The sequence below is a fragment of the Dermacentor andersoni genome, chromosome 2 (genome assembly GCF_023375885.2).
Source record: "Dermacentor andersoni chromosome 2, qqDerAnde1_hic_scaffold, whole genome shotgun sequence".
Classification (NCBI taxonomy): Eukaryota; Metazoa; Arthropoda; class Arachnida; order Ixodida; family Ixodidae; genus Dermacentor; species Dermacentor andersoni.
In genome coordinates, this window is record NC_092815.1 from 230,301,598 (window position 1) to 230,324,151 (window position 22,554).

Here is a 22,554-nt window from a genome sequence, read left to right on the forward strand (position 1 = left end):
TCATTACGTGGGTGTGTTCATTATGTGAGTAAATACGGTACCATAGTGTCTAGATCATTGCCCACCCAATGTAAGACCTACCCCCTTCCCCTCTTTACAATAACAAATATAGTATCTGCCCTTGTATCAACAACATTTCTAATTACTGTACAATTGCTGTGGAGGGGGCGCTTGCGACAGATTTGTGTTGTGGGGATGCTCAACTGTGATGATGATACCATGATGATGTTTTCCCCGCATGCTTCATGCATCTCCACGTAGCTAAGCGCCGGCCGTGGGCAGTGTGGTTGCAGCATATTACGAGAGGTGGCACGAGTGTTGCACTGCTAACACCACCTAATGGCAGGGTGATTCGGGTGCAAAAGAGAGTAGCTTGTTCCTCTTTAGTTTGGGGTTCGCCAGCGGCGCGGACATTTCGTGCACTTGCCCGCCATTCATATGACCGTCATGTGAAAGGCTTGGGAGCAGGACACCGGAATGGATGAACTCGATCGTTCGAATGCACCACCATTCCCATGACCATACACGTGACTCAACAGGTGTTGGTGTCCAGCATAGGAGTGAATGTATTCCCTTACTATTCAGTTGCGGTGAGTCGGACTTTTTCAATTTATTGCGTGCTCACCGTCATGTTCTACGGGTTGTGATTCAGCTAGTAGGCATTAGTGTATCAAAGGTGCAATAGATGTCCCTGCAATTGCACTACTGTGTTGTCGTTCCTTTGTCTTAAGAGCACATGCGAGGCCCCACAGTGTAGACAAACAATGATGCCTAAGGGCTTTCACTGGGTTGGTTGGTGGTAAGAAAAGGCAGGCATGCCAAACCCAGCCACAAGTAGAATAAGAAGGACAACACAGATGCTGACTGTCAACTGAAACGTCACGCAGTGGTGGAAAGGAAGGAAAGCTATCTGCTCACGCTCATGGGGCAGCAACGTAAGACCATCAATCAAGAAAATGAAAGACAACTACAAAAGATGATGGTTTATACTTTCCATACCGTGAATTTCAACAATTTGCTCAACCTGCAGCTGTTCCTCACATGGTTGGCTAGATGCGGCAGGGGCAACCACATAGAATGTTACTGCAATATTAGAAATATACCAAGCATCTTGACAAAACCACAAGGCAGCCAATACTGCCTAGCAAACAATTCGTACTAGACCTTAATCTATGCCCTTAACTAACTTACTGAAGCCATCACTAGTATCGATATCATTACCACAGAACCAGCTCTTCCAGCTGTGATTACCTAAATAAATTCCCTCTGAAGGAAGCAGATGGGAAAACTGCTGCTGCAATAGTTCAACTTGTACAGCATTTCACAAGCAATAAGAAAGATGTAGGTTCGCCTCCCGCTGGCAGCAGATCATCTCATTCACTTTCATTTCCCTTGTCATATAGCCTGCACATTTCATTTTTTTTAAAGTTTATTTCCCTTATGTTTTCTCTAGCTTCATTCAGTTGTACTACCCAACATATGATTTCTATAGAGCCAGGAAGGAAGGAATGGAAAAGATAAAGTACAATGCACAAATGAAGCATTTGCACTTTTACGACTTGAAGTTGTGGAAAGCCACAAAGTGTCCGAAGAACAAAGGACAAGCACTTGCTATCAATGGAAACATTCTATGAGAGTACATACATTGTTAAAGGTTTCTATTTACAGTACATAAGTACTTTTTCTTTGTTCTTCAGCAGTCCTGTATATTTTTTTATGCTTTCATAGTCATGAATGCTACACCATGTGAGGGTACCGAGCTAACGTCAGGTGGCGAAGAGTAGCAGGCACGAGACGGTAGGCAACGATGTGTGGCGGGGAGGGAGAACATGGAAGGTGTGTGTACCTGGTCAGCGTGCGGGGAGCACGCGACAACGAATTCAGTGAGTGAAGTGATCGGCGGAGCAAGCCACGTGACTGTGACCATGCATCCTTGGCTTGGATGTTTACAACTGAGCAGACATCGTGCACAGTGCGACGTAGGGTGTTGAGATTACAAGGGTTCAAGTGTAGCATAAGGCATCGTAAAGGACGAGCCAACATCCCAGGTGATGCACTAAGCAGGTGCCTCATCCCTGCTGCCGAATCTGCTCAGCCTTGTTTGGCAAGGACTGGTTTCCAATCGAAGTGCAAGAGCCACAACAAACCATTCGTTTTGAACTAGCAGCCCCTGTTGACGTGACTGATGTGTCTCCACTCACCGACACTACAAAGTTCCAGTTGGAAGAACGCAAGGATCCATTTCTGCCGTACATGTAAGGCGGCGGTTTTCTGTCCCGCAAGGTCTTTGGCATACGGGTACGGTTCCGACCCTCTGTTTGAAATTTCGCGCCATAATGACGATGCGTGCTCACCGGGAGGTGCTGCCACCTCTTAGCACTTACAAGATGCGTTTGAAATTGGTGCTACCTTCTTGGGGAAATAAAAGAACTGATTGCTAGCTTCAGCGCGTCGCTCAGACTGCAGCAACGCCCCTTTGGCGCTTTCGGTTTCGCCGTGTGATCGCAACGGAGGCGCGCGAAACGTCAATTTTTTCTTTGTCGGCACACTCTTGCAGGGCGGTGGAAGTTGATTTCTATCTTGATTGGCGCTGCTCTTAGCTTGTTTATCAGCGCCGTTCGAGAGGTATTCTCGCTCTCAGTGGCAACGCACTTTCGTGGTTTCGGTTCCGCCGCGTGATCGCAACGGAGGCGCGCGAAACGTGGTTTTCTTTTTGTCGGCATGCTCTCGCAGGAGCGGCGGAAGTTGATTTCTATCTTGATTGGCACTGCTCTTAGCTTGTTTATCACCACCGCTCACGAGGTATTCTCGCTCTCTGCGGCAACGCGCTTATGCGAGAGGGTGCTTCAGACCTCTGCCCAAGGCAGCCGCACACAGAGATGTCGCAGAGATGTCGTGTGCGCCAACACAACTCCTCGCTCCAAGAGAACAGACACGCATTTTAGGTGTGCAGATTGCGATAAGGCGCTGTGCATAGACCCGTGTTTCAAGGAGTACCACGCTCGGAAATACTATAGAAAATTTGCAGTTCTGAGTGATGCCGACACCACAATACTGTTCCTAATTATTTTTTACTATTTATTCCCGACTTTATACATTTTGTACATTCAAGATCCGCAATAAAGTAATTTGACCACCTGGGAAAGTTTTTTTCAAAATAATTCGACCCTCAAAGGGTTAAAGCCTGGCCTGCTACCTGGTGATGCTAAAGAGTCCAAGACGGTACAGGACCTAGCTGATGACAGCGAAATCTCGAACAATGGTATCCTTATGTACACGGTTGGTGAACGTAATGTCGCCTGGCTTCCCCAACACTTGCAAGACATGGCAGTGAAAATGGGGCATGACCACCCCCTAAGTGGGCATTTAGGCTTTTTTGAAACTTGGAAAAGTGTGAAGAGCCGGTTCACATGGCTCAGTATCTGCTTCGATACCTCCCATTACAGCCGCATCTACGAGCAGTGCCAGGCTTTCAAACCACACCGGCAAAAACCAAAAGGACTGATGGTCAGTGCATGGGCCACCCACTCAATGCAGCGGCCAAATGTAGACCTTATTGGGCCACTGCCCGCAACCCCTCGGCGCCGCAAATACAACCTGGTGGTGCTGGACAAGTTTATGTAGTTTGTGGAGCTTTTCTCATTAAATGCGCCTACCTCTTTAATTAATCATCAATACAATGGCAAACCATTCATAAGGAAACTGTGGAAAGCCATTCTCCAGCGCTGGGGAATGAAGGAGAGCCACACAGTCCCATACAGACCAGCAGGACAGACGGTGGAATGCCATAACGCAACGGTTAAACAATGCCTGGTGGGCTACTGCACTTCCCCCAGGGACTGGGACAAAAGGCTGCCCGAAGTGGCATTTGCAATGCGCACGTCTGAAAGTGTAGTTACTGGCTTTACGCCTGCCTTCTTGTGCTATGGGCAGGAACTATGGAACCCGTGGAGCCATCATAATCAGGCAGCTGGCATCGAGGTGCCTCCTTCTGTGCTTCATGCCCTAGCTGCAGGACCGGATGTGTACCTTCGAGATGCCTGGGCCTTTGCACAGGACCACCAAGCTTTGGCAAAAGCCAACCAGGCAATGTATTACAACAAAAAGCGCGCTCCAGCTACCTTCCAGGTTGGAGACTTGGTTCTCTGGGACCCGCCGTAGTTGCTCAGTGGCTATGGTGTTGGGCTGCTGAGCACGAGGTCGCGGGATCGAACCCTGGCCATGGCAGCCACATTTCGATGGGAGTGAAATGCGAAAACACCCGTGTACTTAGATTTAGGTGCTCGTTGAAGAACCCCACTAGTCGAAATTTCCGGAGTCCCCCATTACGGTGTGCCTCATAATCAGAAAGTGGTTTTGGCACGTAAAACCCCATAATTTCATTTTTTTGTTTTGTTCTCCGGGACACGCACCCACTGAGTAAGGCAGCCATTAATAATCACAGCCAAGTTTGCCCTCGACACACAGGGCCATTTAGAGTTACTGCACATATTGAACGCGATACCTACAGATTCAGAGACCCGGCTACAGGGAAACAGAAAGGCCTCGCTAATGCAGACCAGCTGAGCCCTTATCATGTGCCTTGGAAGCCCTCTTCACAGTATAAAAAGGGGGCGGGGGGGGGGGGGGATCTCTGATGGTACCGAGTCGACGTCAGGTGGCGTAGAGTCGCAGACACGAGACGTTAGGCAACGGTGTGTGGCGGGGAGGGAGAACATGGAAGGCATGTGTGCGTGGTCGACATGCGAGGAGCGCGTGACAACGAACTGAGTGAGTGAAGTAATCGGCAGAGCAAGCCACGTGCGGTGTGGCGGGACAGAACGCAGACTGCCTGTGTGTATGTGTGCCAAGGATTTCCCAAAATAAAGAGCGTACTTGACAACCAACATGTAATGTTTTCCATTGTATTTCCCCTCGCACTGTGAGAATTATTTGACTCCATGTGGCAATTATTTTTCAGACATCTAGTTCTGTGGCTAGAACATGCTTAGAAGCCAGGTGGTATATTGCCCTTACAGATAGCATAACTAAAATCATGCTTGAAATTGTGGTCGTCTCGTTGGCTTTCAGTAGTTTAAATTTACACTGCCCTAATAACGCAAGTCACAAGGGCACAGTGTTCCTGTACCCTTCACAGCACATACATAAACAGTTCCACAAGTACCCTGTCCATGTTAGACGACACATCCAGGGCCCGCTTGCTTTCCCCTGTGCCCTCGAAGCCTTCTTGTGTAGGCTAAGTACTCGACTTTACTGTCCCTGTGAAGCAGTAACAGTGACAGCAGCAAGCTGGAAAACGAAGAGAATCAACGCACCATCTCCTGGGCAGGTAGTGCCAACTGCAGCAGGGTCTCCATCAGCTGGCGTCCCACCATGTTCAGCTTGTCTTCAGGGTTGCTGCAATCAAGCCAGGCTGGTCACGCACACAAAAGATGCACACAGCCATCGAGGCACTTAAAAAGGTACCTTGGCTGCCCCCATCTCCCAAAGCAAAAGACACATTACTTTCATGGTGCATTCTAATGCATAAGCAAAGACACATTTTATTGCTTTAGCAGATACGGAGCAAATTAGTAGGCTGGTGCAAATACTCGACATTATAAAATATTCGAACGAATATTATTCTGCGTGGTATATGCTTCGGTCTGAATTTCGGAATTCAGAATTTTCGAAGTATTCAAAACAAATTAACATAAATTGGAATATAGATTGTGCTCAAATCACACCCCCAGCAACGCTTGCCTCAGAGTAACAAAAAACGATCTCAAAGAACCTTCTTTTATGTGCTGCAAGTGCAGGAAGCAATTGCAAAAGCCAGGAACAAATCATGGCTGCCATATTTTGGATGTCACCTATACATACCATTTACACTTTCAGTGATCAAGGAATACTTACATGCCCCACAGCCAAGAAAAGCCAAAGACAAGAAATTTGGGCCTGCTCGATTATACGAACAGTCCCGCAGCACTAACACATTCTCTATAGAACTAATGTACATTGATCCTGCATACCGTATTTACATGATTGTAAGTCGATCTATATTTTTTTTTAATTTGAAAATATGAAGTGGGGGGTCGACTTACAATCGAAACCAAAACATGGCACCGCCAAAAAAGTGAGACCAATGAGATATCAGGGGAGCTACAAGGTAGTTACAATTTCATGTTTTCTCTATGGCCCTACCCGTAGTTTTCACTATCCCGCATGTTTGATTGCTTTTCAGAAGGGTGTTTCAAAATTTTGTAGAGTTTTACAGTGCACACAACACTCATAGGGGGGTGTCGGTAGTTGATGGAAGTGCTGGTGTTCCATTCACGGCGGTGCCCCAGAACGCGGCGCTTGCAGGGAGTACCGATAGTTCATGGAAGAGTAGACACTGCTCACGTGTTTCTATTTATCTGTAGCTCTTAGTTTGATGCTTTCGACTTGACTGCCGGCTACGTGCTACTTCCATGCTTCTTCAGTTGTCATGAGTGCTCCAGGCCCACTAAACATTCGGCCCTTGTTCCCAGCAGTGTTCAAGAGGGCTGCCATCCTTTACGCCGAAGAAACAAATCACTGCGCAGCAGGCCGCAAGTTCGATGTTTCTGAATGGGTGGTGCGAGAGTGGCGACTGCGGCGAAGCAAAATTTTCACCTTTGACGGCAAGAGAAGAATTTCCGACGGGCCGAAGTCGGGACACTTTCCGGAGCTGTAGGCCAAGCTTGCAGGGTACGTCGCTGAAATGCGTGATCAGTCCCTGCCAGTGAAGTGCAACATGGTCATGAAACAAGCCCAGATATTCGCCTTTTAAGGACCTGCTGCGCCGCGAGTACGAGTGGCTGGCTGCAGAAGACCACGAACTTACACCAACCGGACGTGTCAAAAGAGCTTCCCTGATGGCTGCGTGTGGTTGGATGCATTCGGCGTGGGCTGCTGTTCCACAAAATGTCGTAGTGCGGTCATTTGCCAAATGTGGAATTTCGCTGGATGACGATGCGCTGTGGGACATAGCAGCGATGACGATGGCAGGAATAGTGAGGATTATGGCACAAGTGAAGACGAGAAGTCCAGTGACCATGCCAGCTACTAATAAATTTTGGTTATGGAATGCGCCCTCGGGTATGCTCTTTTTTTTTTTTCCCCTGTTACACACGATATGGGGGGGTCGACTTACATTCGAGTCGACTTCCAATCATGTAAACACGGTATATCAAACTCGGATATATCGAATCATTGTCTATAACGAATAGTTTTAATATTTCCTTGAAAATTATATGCAGAAGTACAGCGATGTACTACGTTCACATCGAACTCTCATTCAACGCATTATTCAATCTATTGAACGCTTTGCTGCGCTGCACCTCTAAAAATGCTCTTCTGCTAACGGAGGCGCAATCACTTTTCACGTCGTCGGAAATATTTAACGGCGACAAATTTGTAACTGCACCCTTTCAGCAGATGCTGTCAAACAGGAGATTGAATGTGAAGAGCAGTACATGCCATTGAGAAAAAATGATAGTGACACTCTCAATTTTGCTCGCTATAGATATGGATGACTTGTGTAAACCGCGGCCGTTCGTTATCAGCAAGAGTCGATCACCATTCTGCTTAAAAAACACGAAAGGCATCCCAGTTCGATAAGCATTCCACAAACTTGAAAGCGTGACGACATCCGATCTTTAGTCCGAGTGGTTCCGGGAATGGGATGCCCGACTATTTGTCTTCTTGTAGACAATTAAGGCTTTTCGCAAATGGTGTTTTAGGATTCCGCAAGCTGCCAAAACGAATCAGACTACAACCTCAACTTGGAGGGATCATTACATTACAGTTTGAATTTAACAAAACCACCACACGCTGCATATGCAGTCTGCAACCCCCCCCCCTCCCCCATGCGGCAGTGGCACGCACAACTCGCCACTGTGCTTGCGATTTGCAGGTCCATGCTGAATGCATTTCATTTGTGCTCGCATGGCTATAAGCAAGTAGAAATGGACTGGGCTGTTCTGCAAGCTGAAAAACATACTTTCAAAACTATCAGCATGCGTGTAGTGTTAGCAGCCACTGACGCAGGGGCCAGAGGGGAATGGTTGAGAACGATGAGACGTGATGGCCGCATTGTGTTGGAGCACTGGGCTGTGTGCAAGAAGAGATGCGTGGCCTTTATAAGGGCAGTCAAGAAGCGAGGACAACCAATTCCAACAGGAGGTTGGTTCAGAAACCTGACACAACAGTCCGCCTGGCCCATATACACTAAAACCTCGTTAATTCGGCCCCCGTTAATTCAGAAATTCGGTTAATTCGGACGCACCGTCTGGTCCCGTCAAACATGTACATAACCCTATGGCATGAAACTCCCGTTAATTCGGACATATTTGGTTGTACTTCGGTTGATCTGGACAGTTCACGGAGCTCAGAGGCATGTGAAGCATATAGGATTGGGTGGCTCTGGGGGTGTTCAAATCGCACCGCCAGCGATGGTGTCTCCGATTAGCATGCGCCTATCTCAAAGGCCATGCTTGCATGTGCTGGGAGTGCCGAAAGGCCGGAAATACGTCAAGGGCGCCATGTGTATTTTATTGCTACATAATAGACAAACCTACATCTCAAAAAACATGGCAGCAATGACGTACTCCTGGCTTTGCAGTCGCTTTTGGCGCTTGGCACTACCACTGCATCGCTATGGTTATTGGCACGATAGTTATCGGTCTATGCTAGCAACCCTAATCTATACATACATGTTTTTTTCTTTGTATTGCTGTCCACTAATTCCAACGTTGTCTTTTGCTTGTGCAGTTGTGTGGTTGCAGAGTTGTGCAACTTTCTTTCATTGTCGTTTTTATCGTGTTTATCGGTTTGCGTCAGGTGCATGTGCAAGGACGGCGGACCTTTTTTTGTGTGTGTGTTACATTTTGTTTGCGCTTTTGTTTTTTCCGTTTATACTTTGTTTTTTCTTGACATCATGTGTGTACCCGTCACTTCGTTGCCGCGCCTAGCCGCGCCACCATGTGCTCGTGTGCCCCACTGAAACGGGCAAAGTGTGAAGCAAAGAATTTGGCAGCGAAAGTATAAATATTGAAAGCCGTGAAGGCAGGGGTGCCTCGGCAGGTGATAATGAATAAATTAAGGGTGAAGAGAAGCATGCTCAGCACGTACGTGAAAAATGAAGCGGAGATTCTTCAGGCATATGACAGCACCAAGTTCGCTTACAACAGGAAGAGACCGCGAACGGCAGCGCACCTGAAACTTGAAGAAGCGTTGTTAAGATGGATTGCCGATTCGCGCGATGCGCAGCTGCCTTTGAGTGGCCCTCTTATCTGTGCGCAAGCCGAAAAGTATGCACTGAAGCTCAGCATCGAGACTTCAAGGCATCGGAAGGCTGGATCGACCATTCAAGAAAAGACACAGCCTGGTCTTCCGAAGCGTGTGCAGCGAGAAAGGGGCTGGTGAATGAAGGCGCTGTCAAAGATTGGAGGGCCAGACTGCGCACACGCCTAGCCGATTATGATGCCTGCGACACATTTAACGCAGGTGAGACGACCCTCTTCTACAAAGCCCTGCCGGAAACCACCGTCACATTTAAGGGGGACCCTTACGTTGGCGGTAAACGAAGCAAGGATAGAATAACAGTTTTGGTGGCTGCCAACATGACTGGAACGGAGTGGCTACTGCTATTGATACTCGGCAAAGCAGAAAAGCCGAGATGCTTCAAAAGCATAAAGAAACTTCCCGTAGACTATCGCTTGAATTGAAAGGCGTGGATGACCTCAGCGATATTTCAGGCCTGGCTGCGTGAACTGGACCGCCGCTCTTGTGAAAAATCGCACGAAACGCTAATTGTTCTAAATAACTGTAGTGCACACAATAATGTGTCAGGGCTGACAAACATACAGCAGCTTTTTTTGCCGCCTAATACAATGGCTTCCTTGTAGCCTCTGGATCAGGGAATTATTCAGTATGTGAAAGGCCGATACAGAAGACAAGTGCTTGAGCGCATGTTGCTCTGTATGGAGGCAAATAAAATATATGATGTAACTCTGCTCAGTGGCGTGCACATGGTGGCACATGTGTGGAGCAACACGCCACCCGCAGTAATTGCGAAATGCTCCCAACACAGTGGCTTTGTCCGTGGCAGTGATTCTTTGGAAGCCGGAGATGCGAATGTTAACCCAAACGCCGAGAAAGATGACAGTCGCTTTGACAGACTTCTGCCTCCGGACATCTCGCTGGACGAATACATCCACATCGATAGAGATGTTGCCATTGCCGGTCGCCTCAACGACAACGGAATACTGGATGTACTAGGCGACGAAGAGCCCGACTCCGATAGCGAAAATGAGCCTGTCATGGATGAGTGTGAAGTGCCGCGCCGGACTGCTAAAGAGGCCGATGACGCCCTTAATGTTTTGGAGGACATCTGTGTTGTTTCTCCTGACAGACTGCACAAACTGTACCACCTACAAGAACTCCGAAATATTGTGCTTTCCGGGCAAATTTCTCCCGTGCAACAAGCAACAATAACCAGTTATTTCATGAAGTAAAGGTATGTTGATGTTTTAGGCATTTTTTTAGTTATTATTGTCGAAACCTCGTTAATACGACATTTGGTTAATTGGGACGTTTTCTCCGGTCCCGTGAAATCTGAATTAGCGGGGTTTTACTGTATGACGATCCGCCGTTTAAACAGCATACATGCAGCCGAGCACATTCAAGTGCGATTCGCAGTAAAGTGTGCTGATGGCGGCACAGTGCGTACAGGCTAGTTCGCTTCGATGGTGGGTCTACTTCTAGCTCACCTTGAGCAAAAACACTCAATGTGCACTACTGTAGTGGACTGTGGTCTCGCATCCGGGCAGGGTGTCTACCAAGTTGACACTTCCAAATTCCCTGAGTTTTCCAGGTTTTCCCTGAGCACCTTTGCAAAATTCCCTAAATGAGCCAGAACTTTCTTTTATGTCAAGACGCTGTCACTCTTTAGTAAGCATTTTGAAACAAAACAAAAAAATGATTTAATCCAGTTTGAATAGTAAGGAGTAATATCTATTTTATTCAAAAAGAGAACAGAAAGAAGCTGATAGTAAAATGAACAGCGGAAAAGATGGTAAAACCCATTCCGAATCGAGTCGAGCATATTCAAATACGAATGAAAAGGAGATGCATACAGAAGTAAATATTTTTGAATATGAGCTATTTCTATCAACTGATAGCAAGCTCATCGGTATGAGGCCTGAACTTTGTCACAACTAAGATTCTTTCTCAGTAGCTGGGAAGTCAACCTCAACTGTCTTGACATACTCTCAGCCCGTACACAATATCTCAATGTTGAGTTTCACTGCTTTAAAGGGTTTATCTTGGTTTGGATGAGGGACAGCTGCATCTCAGCGTCAGCCAACACTTTGTTTTCTTGAGCTCAAGCTCCTTCAAAGAGGCGGTGGCATGCTTCTTTTCTTGTTAATTCCTCAGTGCGTCGGTCCTTTCCGTTCTCATCCTCCTTCCACTATGCGTTCGCCATAGCGTAATCGAACTGCATAGGTGCACGCACTCAAGAAAACTGTTTGGTTGTGTGCCCATCAAAAAAAGCCACACGTGTGACAAACTTCCGCTAATCTTTATCTTATCGCCAACCAGCTAGGGCAATTAGTTTTCGCCAGCCTTAAAAAAAAGAAAAGAAACAGAAAGGCATACACGGCGGCATCCTTCCTATGCGCACCCCTGTGAGCACTAAACAAGCAAGAAACAAGCAGTTGCCCTTTGAGCAATTAGGAATGAGGTAGCCATCAGTTGCGCAAGCGCAAAAACCCAAAACCGCCAGCGAAATAAAATCCAAACGGCCGCCCGCCCGCTCGCACACTGGTGCGCGAGCGGTAGTATATTGACGCGTGGGAGCAAACTAGCGCTAAAGCAAGCCATGCAACGAAAACCGAGAGAGATAGGCGTGCGAAAAAAATTCCCTGTATCCCCACATAGTGGCAGCGCATGACAGAAAAGAAAAAGTTAGGAAATTGGCGCGCTTTTTAAACGTACAGACGGCGCCGTAAATATACGGCATCGACAATTTTCGGACTTGTTCGCGGCACCGTATATTTACATCATCGACCGTCAAAGGGTTAATGTTTTAGCAGATATTTTTTTTATTGTTTTCATCAACTGGCTGCAAAAATGGTGCTTTCTAAAATTTTTATGTGTTACCTAAAAATTTTTGTTTGGAAACGTATGTTTTTGGAAAGAGAATTTCATTATGCACAACACGTTATGCTGCTAGAATATGACTTGTAGTGGTAAATATTTTTTTTCCGAGACCCATAAAAAACTACCATTTTCTCGCGGTAACGAAAAAGTTAAAGGCTCAAATTGCCACAGGCACGTCCGAAAAAGCTCTTAGGGCATGCCAGTAAACTTATTAGGCATATCGGTGCTCATACTGTGACAGGAGATGGGCGAGCACGCGTGCATAAAATTAAGGAACACATACTGCGTCTCGTGACAATTGCCCCTTCTTATGCTTGTTATGCTTCACCGCGCAACATTTTTCTATTGAGGCGAAACTAACTTTCGGAGACTGGCATTGCGCAACGCGCTGTGCTTTGCGAGCTTTGAAGCCAATCGCGAGGATTACAAAGGCGGAGTCAGTGCCATTGCTGACAGCGACAAATTCTTTCAATGAAAAACATGGCACCGCACGGCAACAAGCTAGCGAACGTAGAAGCAGCTAGGCCTAACGTTGCGCGGTGGTAGCTATGGCTGCCAGCGGATCGGCGTGCGAGAGCACCGGTTCGAGGTGGCAAGACAATCGAAATGGCCGCGGTGGTGGCTTTGATTAATGTCATTTCAAACCTGCAGTCCGGGCAATATACATTGACTCTATGGAGTACCTGGTAATGCCACGAAGTCGCACGAATTATCGGGCACGTCTGAAAAATCGGGCTTCTGGAAAATCGGTCGTTAACGAGTCTGGCAATACCTTGTGCCGATGACATGGCTTCAACGACAATTCGTTGCGATTTGTCTGTTACTGGAGCCAGCATTAAGACGACTTTCATTCCCTTTCAATAAAATTACAGCTAATTTTCCTTGATAGAAGCACAAATTCCCTGAGTTTTTCCTGAGTATATCCAGACTATTCAAATTCCCTGAGAATTCCCTATTTTTCCGGTTTTCCTAGTAGGTAGACACCCTACTGGGTGATGCAAGCTTTTAGAATTAGCATTATTTATTTATTTATTTATTTATTTATTTATTTATTCAATAGCACCAGCCACTATTTGGTAGCCAAGGCAGGAGTGGTACAGTCCCTTTAGTGGGTATCAAGATGCAGCAAAGCAAGCATGATAACAAGTACTAATACAAAAGCGAACACTGCATTTATAGAATAAGAAAAGCAATCACTTTTTGGTAGGTGTCGCGATGCAGCAAGGCAAGCGTAATAACAAACACTGATACAAAAACGAACACTGCACGTATAAAAGGCATAAGCACAAAAATGAACGTAGGCATACTAAGTTTATAGCAAAGACATGACAGCAGATAGGAATGACTTTTGATTTGTCATGTAGACTACATCACGCGGGAGCCCGTTCCATTCAGATATCGTTTCAAGGAAAAAAAGAAAACTGGTAAGCTTTGGTTCGGCACTGTGGAACTACTATTGTCGAGTTATGTTTGTTGCGTGTTGGGTGTGCTGTATTGTCTTCCATGTAGGCCTCAAAATTCATTTTTGTTTCATTTTTATGATACTATGCAGCATTTTTAAGCGGTGCAACCTACGGCGGGATTGAAGGGTTTGAAGTTATCACGCTCAGTAGGTTAGTGACGGAAACATGCCTTCTGTATGCGTTGAAAATAATTCGAAAAGCTTTCTTTTGAACTTCCTCGATACGGTTTATGTCTACTTGGGTTTGTGGATCACCAACAACGTCAGCATATTCCAGCAATGGGCGTATTAGTGTTGTGTAGGCTGTTAGCTTCGTTTTACTTGCGTAGTGCTTCAGATGATTTCTTAATAGCCAAAACCTGTTGGACGCCTTTAAGACTATGTGCCCGATAAGTGAGCTCGATCAAAGAACTTTACGAAATTGAGGAATATTGTATCTATTTGGCCACCCTGACCTAAAAAAAATCGTTAGATGTGTGAATAAGTTGGGTTACAGTTGGCAGACCGCACCGGAACCCATGTTGGCTAGTGGAAAAGAAGTTGCTACTTTGTAAGAAAGAGCTCAAGTGCTTGAAGATGAAATGTTCCATAACCTTAACTGACCTGCATAGTAGTGAAACTGGCCTATAATTACTTACACAGACATTATCACCGAATTTGTGAATGGGGATCATCTCTGCAACCTTCCAGTCAGTAGGAACTTTAGAATTCAAAAGGCTTTCATTATAAGTGATCACAAGGTATTTAGCACAAAATTCTGCATATCGTATGAGAAATGTATTAGGGATGCCATCTGGTCCTGAAGGCTTCTTTTTGTCTAAATTGAGTAGGGCGGCCAAAACCCCTTCGACAGATGTTGATAGGTCTGGCAATTTAGGGCAAGGTGACCGAAATTCAGCGCCGCGCCTACTGTCCACTGAAAACTCTGAAGAGAAATAATCGTTGAAAGCTGATGCAACGCAATAAGGATCTTTAAGTTCACTTTGATTTGATCGAATTTTCCTAACTGGGTCTTTCTTTTGTGTCAGGTGTCTTCAAAATTTTGAAGGGTCAGATGTAAGAATGTTATGCATTTTGACATCGAAAAAGTTACACTTACATTGTTTTAGTTTCGCGCGCAGCTTGCTATGGAGGGACTGCAATGAAATGTGGCTTGCTCTCGATCTTAAGGCTCCTAGGCACTTGATGCCACATTTAAGCTGCAGCTGTTCACATGTAATTCAGGGACTAGTGCGATTGATTTTTCTAAACTTTTGTGGCACGTACCTTGGGGTATATTCGTGTACAGTAGATTTAAAGTGGAGCCATAAGCATTGCGAAGACCATTACGACCATTTGCAATGTGCATCAGAGAAAAAAAAGGTCTACCACGTGCACTCTATTCTGCCTTAGAGAAGCAATTCCGCAAGTTCCCTCTTTTCACAATGTTGGTAAACTGTCCCGAGACCTACAGAGATCTCAAATAAGCTTCAGATAGGGATATTATATTTCAAATTATCTATATATTGAACTATTTTGCAACCACCTTTGAGTTCGATATATCTGGGGTTGACTGTAATATGACAACCAAAATTTTGGATGCCATACAGTGTCTTGATTGATTTTTCAGAGATGATTGATTGATTCATTAAAAATGACTGCTTCTAAAAAAGCTGGCCCCATCAGTTTGATCTCTGTACTTTTGCTTTCAATGGCAACATGATTTCCCAAGTTTCCAAGATCCCTACAGCGACTGCAAATCAGCATTGACTTCACACCAAATCGTAACTTTGGTAGCTGACACCTAGCGAAGCAGTGCTGGGTAGGCCTAACCGCCAAAATGCAGCCACGTCGAAAATTTGTTGCTGGCAAGCATAGTGCAAAATAGTAATGATAAGTCAACCACGATGCCGATATGTATGCATGAAGAAACAGCAAATCCATTGTACATGAGAGTGCTTCCCATAAGTAGGGAAATGAAGGATCCTCTTGCAGATTTGAGCAGGTACTCACTTGTTGCACACAGCGTGGATAAATTCCAGTGCCATGCCCTTCAGTTTGGCACTGGTGCTGCTGGGGTTGCCGAGCGTGTCGAAGATGACCTGCAGCAACAGTGTAATCACACGAATCAAGAGAAGCACGCAAGTGTGAGGTAGAGAGGACAGTCTTAACCACTCAAGCGAGCAAAGCTTTGTTTGAATGCAAAAGCGGTTGGACACACAGCTCGACGAATTCTTTACAAATGAAGACCGGATCTAAACAGCACCACCATTAGTGAATTGCTCTTTTACAATACAAAAAAGTTACTCTTACCTTACCAGGACAGACAAAACAATGAAAGACCAGTGGCAACCTTTAGTTGCCACAGCAGCTCACCATGAAGACTGTTCAGGCCTATACTCCAGCTCACAATGAACTTACAGTGTAGCGAAAGCTATGCGGCCAATCAAAGGAGGCAATGTGCAGGTTGTTTAAGACGTACTGGTGGGCTAGTTGGTTAGTCATGACGAAATATGGCAGCACACTATGAAACAACGACGTAACACAGAATGAACAAACACAGCGCTCGGGTCAATTCACTCTGTGTTACGTCTTTCTTTCGCAGTGCACTGCCATATTTCATTGAGCAGGGTATCAATGTATGACATATTATTCTGTGCCTGTGCCACTTTTTCTGAGGAGAATGGAGCAGATGATGCAGCGAGTGATTGGTGTGCCTGAATGTTTACAATAGCATTTGTTATGACGATCGTGTATTATTAGTGTATGTGCAGCATCATTAACAGACACTTTAAGCTTGATAATAAGGGCAGAGGTGCATTTTCATGGAAAAATAATGCAGATTCCACGTACTGTTGTAATCAGTGCAAGTGAAGCTTCCCCATCCACTCACACTGAAGCTTGTTTCACGTCAGCGAACCACTCTAAAAGAGTCCGTCTATGCCCACTTTAAGCAACGCAGCGTTTAAACCTGTCGAATGCCACAAATAAAGACTCACTTCAACAAACGCATTCAAAGCCCACTTATTATGTGCCATTGCAGCTTTCAGAATTTTTAAGCACCCACTCCACACATATGAAAGGGACACGTCATAAAACAGTAAATGTGTTCACAGAATGTTTACAGCATAATACTTCCGTGCCGGCAGTCGTACATGGAAGATGAGTATGTTTCTTGTGACTTTTTGCATGTTCTCATTTTTTGTCTGGTTTCATCAACTTTGAAAATCTGTAGAAAATTGAAAAAAAAAGAAGTGTTTACAGCCAACGATCCATTATTCGGTCTCCCATAATTCACGCATGCTTGATTGTTTGGACAGCCCCACGACACTATCACTAGCCCCATATATAAGGATGAGTGAAATTTTGGACACCTTACAGTGTGTTGTGCAATCATTTGTACTCTGACTGCACAACCATCTACTAATATAGTCCCCAAGTCAAGCAGAAATAGCAATATTTTCAATTTATTTTTATTTTCGTCAGCGACACAGTTGTCGGCCATGTTGCAGGTGCTCCGCAAAGCCATAACTAGCAAAGCCTAGTCAATCTAATAGTCACCGACGAGGATTCAGTGCATGCATTGACTGTATTTTCATCTATCTGTAGCAACAGCATGACAACGGTCCAGATATAGGCCGTGATTTTGTGCCAGTGCCTTCCACGGTTATCATCCATTGTTCATGGCTGGCTGCTCTCACTGATCACACATGCAGAGCATCACTCTGACTACTGGAAAAGTGCGAAAAGTAAGAAAAGCGCACTGCTATGAAATCATGGCCATGGAACAACACCAGGGGCAAGCGTATGTGCACACAGCAACACACACTGACAAACTTTGGCCACATTTATGAACAATCCCTTTCTAAAGATATTTCCATTCTCACGACACGTGACTAGCATAGAACACGGCAGGGCTTAAGTTTTGAGATAGCATGCTTGGCATTGTGCCAAGAATGCCATCGCTCCTAGGCGTCGATGCGTATTGTGCTGCAGTCACACGAAATTGAAAGTATCTCCAAAAGCAACAATCCGAGAATATGGCACACTGTTTTTGGCCACTTGTGGAATAAAGTCAATTATTTTTGGGCATATCCAGTATTTCCGACCCCTGATTATTCGGATGTTTCAGTGGTCCCTGTCGAGTACAAATTATCGGTCATCGACTGCATTTGTTTATTTTTGTTTCTAAGCACACAATTTTCTGTTTGGTTGCTGCGCAAAGGTTCCACGAGCCTGAATGTGTTGCAGTGAACAAGATATACAATTGCCATCCCACTGGCTCTGTACCAGGCTACTGCATTGAAGCACAAGCTGGAAAGAAGGTGAGTGAAGAGAGGGAGCAAGGAGACGAACATGCTTTTCTCTTTTTTTAGACAATTGGTGTCAAAGCAAATGCATCATGGCAACTACAGTGCAACCCCAATCCAGTACCCCCATTGGAAAATAAAACAAACACTTGGCAACAAATGCAAAAAATATAATAATACGACAAAAACTTGACATTTCAGGGACCTGTACAACCCCCGAAATGTCAAGTTTTCATCGTTTTATTATATTTTTTTTACATGGTGGGTGTTTGTTTTATTTCACTATGCTTCTCCCTAGCCAGATAGCTTTCCGTTGTTCTCTTCAGTACCCCAAGTTACGACAAAAAGGTTTGTGAATAGACTTTTTTTAAAGGTAATAGTCAGTTAAATGTGGTTTAGTGGCACAAAAGCGGCTAAGGCTATGCCAAACACGGGGTGTTTTATAATACTATTTAATAGGAGAAAGGCTGTGTTAATCTATATTTGTGTAAAAAGCCAGTGTCATCTAGGAATTTATGCACGTCAGGTAATGGGACTATCAAATCATCTCCTAAAATGAAAGCAGGATGTAAAGGCATGTGCAGTTGATATAGGCTGTGCAAAAGGTTTCGTCTTTGTACTTCAATATGTGTGCATGTGAGTAAGTAATATATGCATGACTGTTAGTGGTTCTTGGCATTTTTCGTGTGTTGGTACATCTTCTTTTGTAAGTAAATAATTGTGTGTGAGGTGTGTGTGCCCAATGCGTAGTTGGCATAGAACTGTATTCCATACAGAATAATCCTGATATCTGCATTGCTAAGTTCCCCAGAAATGAACGATGCCGAGACGGGACGATGTTTGCCTACACAAGTTCGTATCTGCCGCCATTACCACGCAGCACATTCCGCGCACCTGCCGATTGCGAAAGCCACGGAGAGCATCGCGAGTTGGTGTAGCACACCACAATATGGTGCCAGCCGCTTTGCGTCTGCGTCGCCCACGATTGTGCTCCGCTATGGTATGGAACTATGCTCAACGCGTAAACAGAGAGACACAAATTTCCCAATGTGGGACCATAGTCCTGCAATTTTCTTCTACTAGTCCTGAAACTTTTGCATGGCACTGAGGATGTGCTTCCTGAGCTGCACACAGCAACCACGCCATGGCATTGTCATCCACAAAATGGTCACAAGGGAGGAAGGTGCACGAGGCAACTAGCATTAGCAACACGTAATAGTTGCATACATCCTAATAAGTTGCTCATCTTTTCATTTACATGGCACAAGTAATGAGGCACAGAACAGTGACTGGCCAATGTGACCTAGATTCAATCCAGAAATTAATCCAAGAATTGGGCTTCAGTTTTCTCATGCCCTTAAATACATGTCTCTGTTTTGAACAAAATAAAATCTGAGAACTTATCAAGTTAGTTTACATTTGCTTGCTTAAGGCGAGCCCTGCTCTTTGGAGCCAAAACTGACCCAAATATCGTTAAGGGTCCCATTGCTCCAGATTGGTGCAGAGCATTTCTTCTTGCTTGATTGGATCCCTGTATCATCCTTGATTGATTTAGCCTCTACTACAGTCATGTTAAACAGGATGTGGAATGTTTTTCCTTGTTTTCTCAAAACAGCATTTCTGGCGGTGTCTCCGCTTTGGAGTGAAGATATCTCTGGTTCTACATATCCTATCACAACAATCTTCTTTGGTTAGAAAAATAGACAAATAGAGATTGCACTGGGTAAAAATACAGACAAACATTATGACAGAAACCTTTTCAAAGTAATAATTTGTCCTGGGTGTTATAATGGGTCGACATTTTTTAAAGTTTGACATGCTGTAACTTTGGTTCAAATCAGCCTAAAGAATTCATTCTTGTACCACTGCATGCTACAATTAGTCAAGATCCTTTTTATATGTCGATATATATTACACCATATATAGTTTAGTGAATAGCCCCCCTCTAAGCAAGCTATACATATTTTTTTTAGTGGTAGAAAGTTACGTACTATATTTCTTTCTCAGAAGAAAATTTACAGAAGAAAAAGAAAATGGGCTCATGTGCATACAGCAGACATTGCCAAATTCTAACTGGAAGCTTACCACTATCATTGAAAAGAAGGGTGTACAATCAATGGATTCTATCGCTGCTAATATAAGGGGCCAAAGCTTGGGGACTGACAAAGAAGCTACAAAACAAGTTAAGGGCCATGCAAAGAGCGATGGAACGAAAAATGTTAGGCGTAACGTTAGGAGACGCGATCAGAGAGCAAGTGGGAATAGCCGATATTCTAATTGACATTAAGAGAAAAAAATGTAGCTGTGCAGGCCATGTAATGCCTGCACAGCTACATTTTAACCGGTGGACCATTAGGGTTACGGAATAGGTGCCAAGAGAAGGGAAGTGCAGTCAAGGTCGGCAGAAGACTAGATGGGGCGATGAAATTAGGAAATTTGCATTCTGAAGTTGGAATCGGTTAGGCAGGGAGAGGCCTTCTTCCTGCAGTGGACATAAAATAGGCTGATGGCAATGGTGATGATTTACTATGCAAGCCCATGGAAATGCATAAACTCTGCAAGTTTCATCAGAATCTACTCAAAAAAAAAAGTTATTAGATGCAGGATCTCCCCTTAAGGCTAACGTTACTGAACTACACTGCTAGCCAAGATATTGAAATTGGGAAACAATGCAGGATATGAAAATAGGCCTGCTCCACCTGCCTTTTTCTGCCCTTCATTTATCAAACACTGGTGTTTGCTATACCTTCAGATTCTAAAGTCACATTTTAGCCCATTATTCCACTAGAGCCATGTGATAATGCGCTGGTCATTTCTTGCACCTCACCATCTGCTTCACATTGCTATCCCAGTGTTGACAGTAGCTGGGGGCGTGGATGTGCTTTGAAAAGGTGAGGGCCATCAGATTTCAAGCAGACCTCTCACTGGCTGCATGGTGAACTGGAGGAGACTCTAGTGGCAACATATCAGTGGTCCTTTGCGTGCAGTGCTGCTTCACCACCGGCAGCAACACATACATCTGAATGGCTCAGTCCTGTGTTAGCAACACTGCTCACAAAGTTGCTCATGTGATTACTGTTGTTGGCCAGCAGAAAGGCTGGGTCAGTTGTTGTGTGGCCCCAGCAGCCATAGCCAGCACCAAGGTTACATTTGCACTGTGCACTCAAACTCAGGGCACTCCTGGCGTCATTAATGGCAGGCCAATCGACATTTAGCAGCCTGAAGAGTTCAACCCAGAGAACTCCTACACTTCCCTTTTTCAGCTCATAAGATTGCCGCATTATATGACAGGGGACAGTACAGAGATCTCTTCAATCTGGCCACACTTTCTGCTCTAGTAGGAGAGAGAGCCATATTTTCATTTTCGATATGACAGTACTGCACGTGCCATGTGCATTGCCATCTGCAATGCATAAACAAGCGGAACTGCATGTTTATACATTAAAACTTGTGAAATATTAGCTAATGCTCAAGTTATATTTTTCAGCAAGCGGAAACATTCTGCAATTTGCATATCTCTCCTGACTAGCGCACACAATATGATGACGCGAACTTCAGGGGCTTCACTCTCTCGTCCGTTGGATGCATCCTTCCCTTCTTTCATCTTTGGCTTGCAAAACCACCAAACTTCCATCCAGGTTGTCTGTGAAACCCACCATTAGTGCCAGGGGCAGCATGGAAGCAGCTTGGCTCGACTTGATCAGGCACGGCAGGATCTTGAGCCGGAGCCGGGTGTCAGCAGGTGTGCAGCGCTGGTCAGAGCTCAGAGCTGAGGAGCCCTGCAACATGGCGGAGGACATCATCATGCATGTGATCTGCTCCTTGCTCCCCCTGTCATCATGATGATGGCACGGACTGATGTAAAAGCTCTGCAGGTCAAACTTCCACAGTAAGCCATGCTTATTTCCAACACCCATTTCCCCAAACAGGCCTCAAAATGTCATTCTGGTATTATCTGGTCTAGCAATGGCTACCCATTGAAACCTCAGAAGAGGGATGCTCCTTAGCAGAAAGGCACAATGGGTACGTAAGAAAATTATGTACTGCACCTATTAGGCACACACTCACACCTGAATGGCCTCTACGTCCTCTCACTGCCTTCAGCCATTGTTCTACGGCGCAGGGAATGCTTTCCCAGAGAGAAGATGCTGTGCTGGGCACGGTTCATGCTCTGCTGTATGCTCTCCTCCACAGTGCTTTGCCCTTGACACTCATCCACATTGTGGTGCACATTTAGAACCCAGAGGTCACTCATAGGAGTGAAACTTCGTCATGACATGACAGAATTGTCCCGTCATGACAGACAGTCATGGCATAACTGCCATGTCATGACGGCACCGCCTTCTTAGCTTTTGCTACACAATAACACTGCCCCTTCCACTCCATCAAATGTATGCACAACAGTTTCACATGCAGTCTTTGCCAGAGAGTTGAACCTCTCCCATCCTGGTTGACGTTCCGATTCAGATAAAGCAGATGCAGACAAATTCTTTGTCCCACCTTTTTTGCTGTCCTTTGCCTCATTTTGCTCTGTTCAATAAGAAAGTAGTTGAGTTTCACTTTAGCTCTGGAGTTAAAAAAAAAGATAAGAAAGGTTCCAACTATTTAAAACCGGTACTTTGTGCACATAACCAA

General features: G+C 45.2%; 1 protein-coding gene across 2 annotated transcripts in view; it reads right to left on the reverse strand.

The window, feature by feature from the left end:
• Positions 1 to 22,554, reverse strand: part of LOC126539960 (proteasome adapter and scaffold protein ECM29) — a 467,228-nt gene that overhangs the window by 324,031 nt on the left and 120,643 nt on the right. For both annotated transcript variants that reach the window (XM_050186788.2, XM_050186787.2), the window contains exons 7-9: positions 21,576 to 21,698; positions 15,623 to 15,711; positions 5,316 to 5,397 (exon numbers count right to left, since the gene is read on the reverse strand). In XM_050186788.2, the coding sequence (XP_050042745.1) occupies positions 5,316 to 5,397; positions 15,623 to 15,711; positions 21,576 to 21,698 (294 nt within the window). The remainder of the gene's footprint in view (positions 1 to 5,315; positions 5,398 to 15,622; positions 15,712 to 21,575; positions 21,699 to 22,554) is intronic.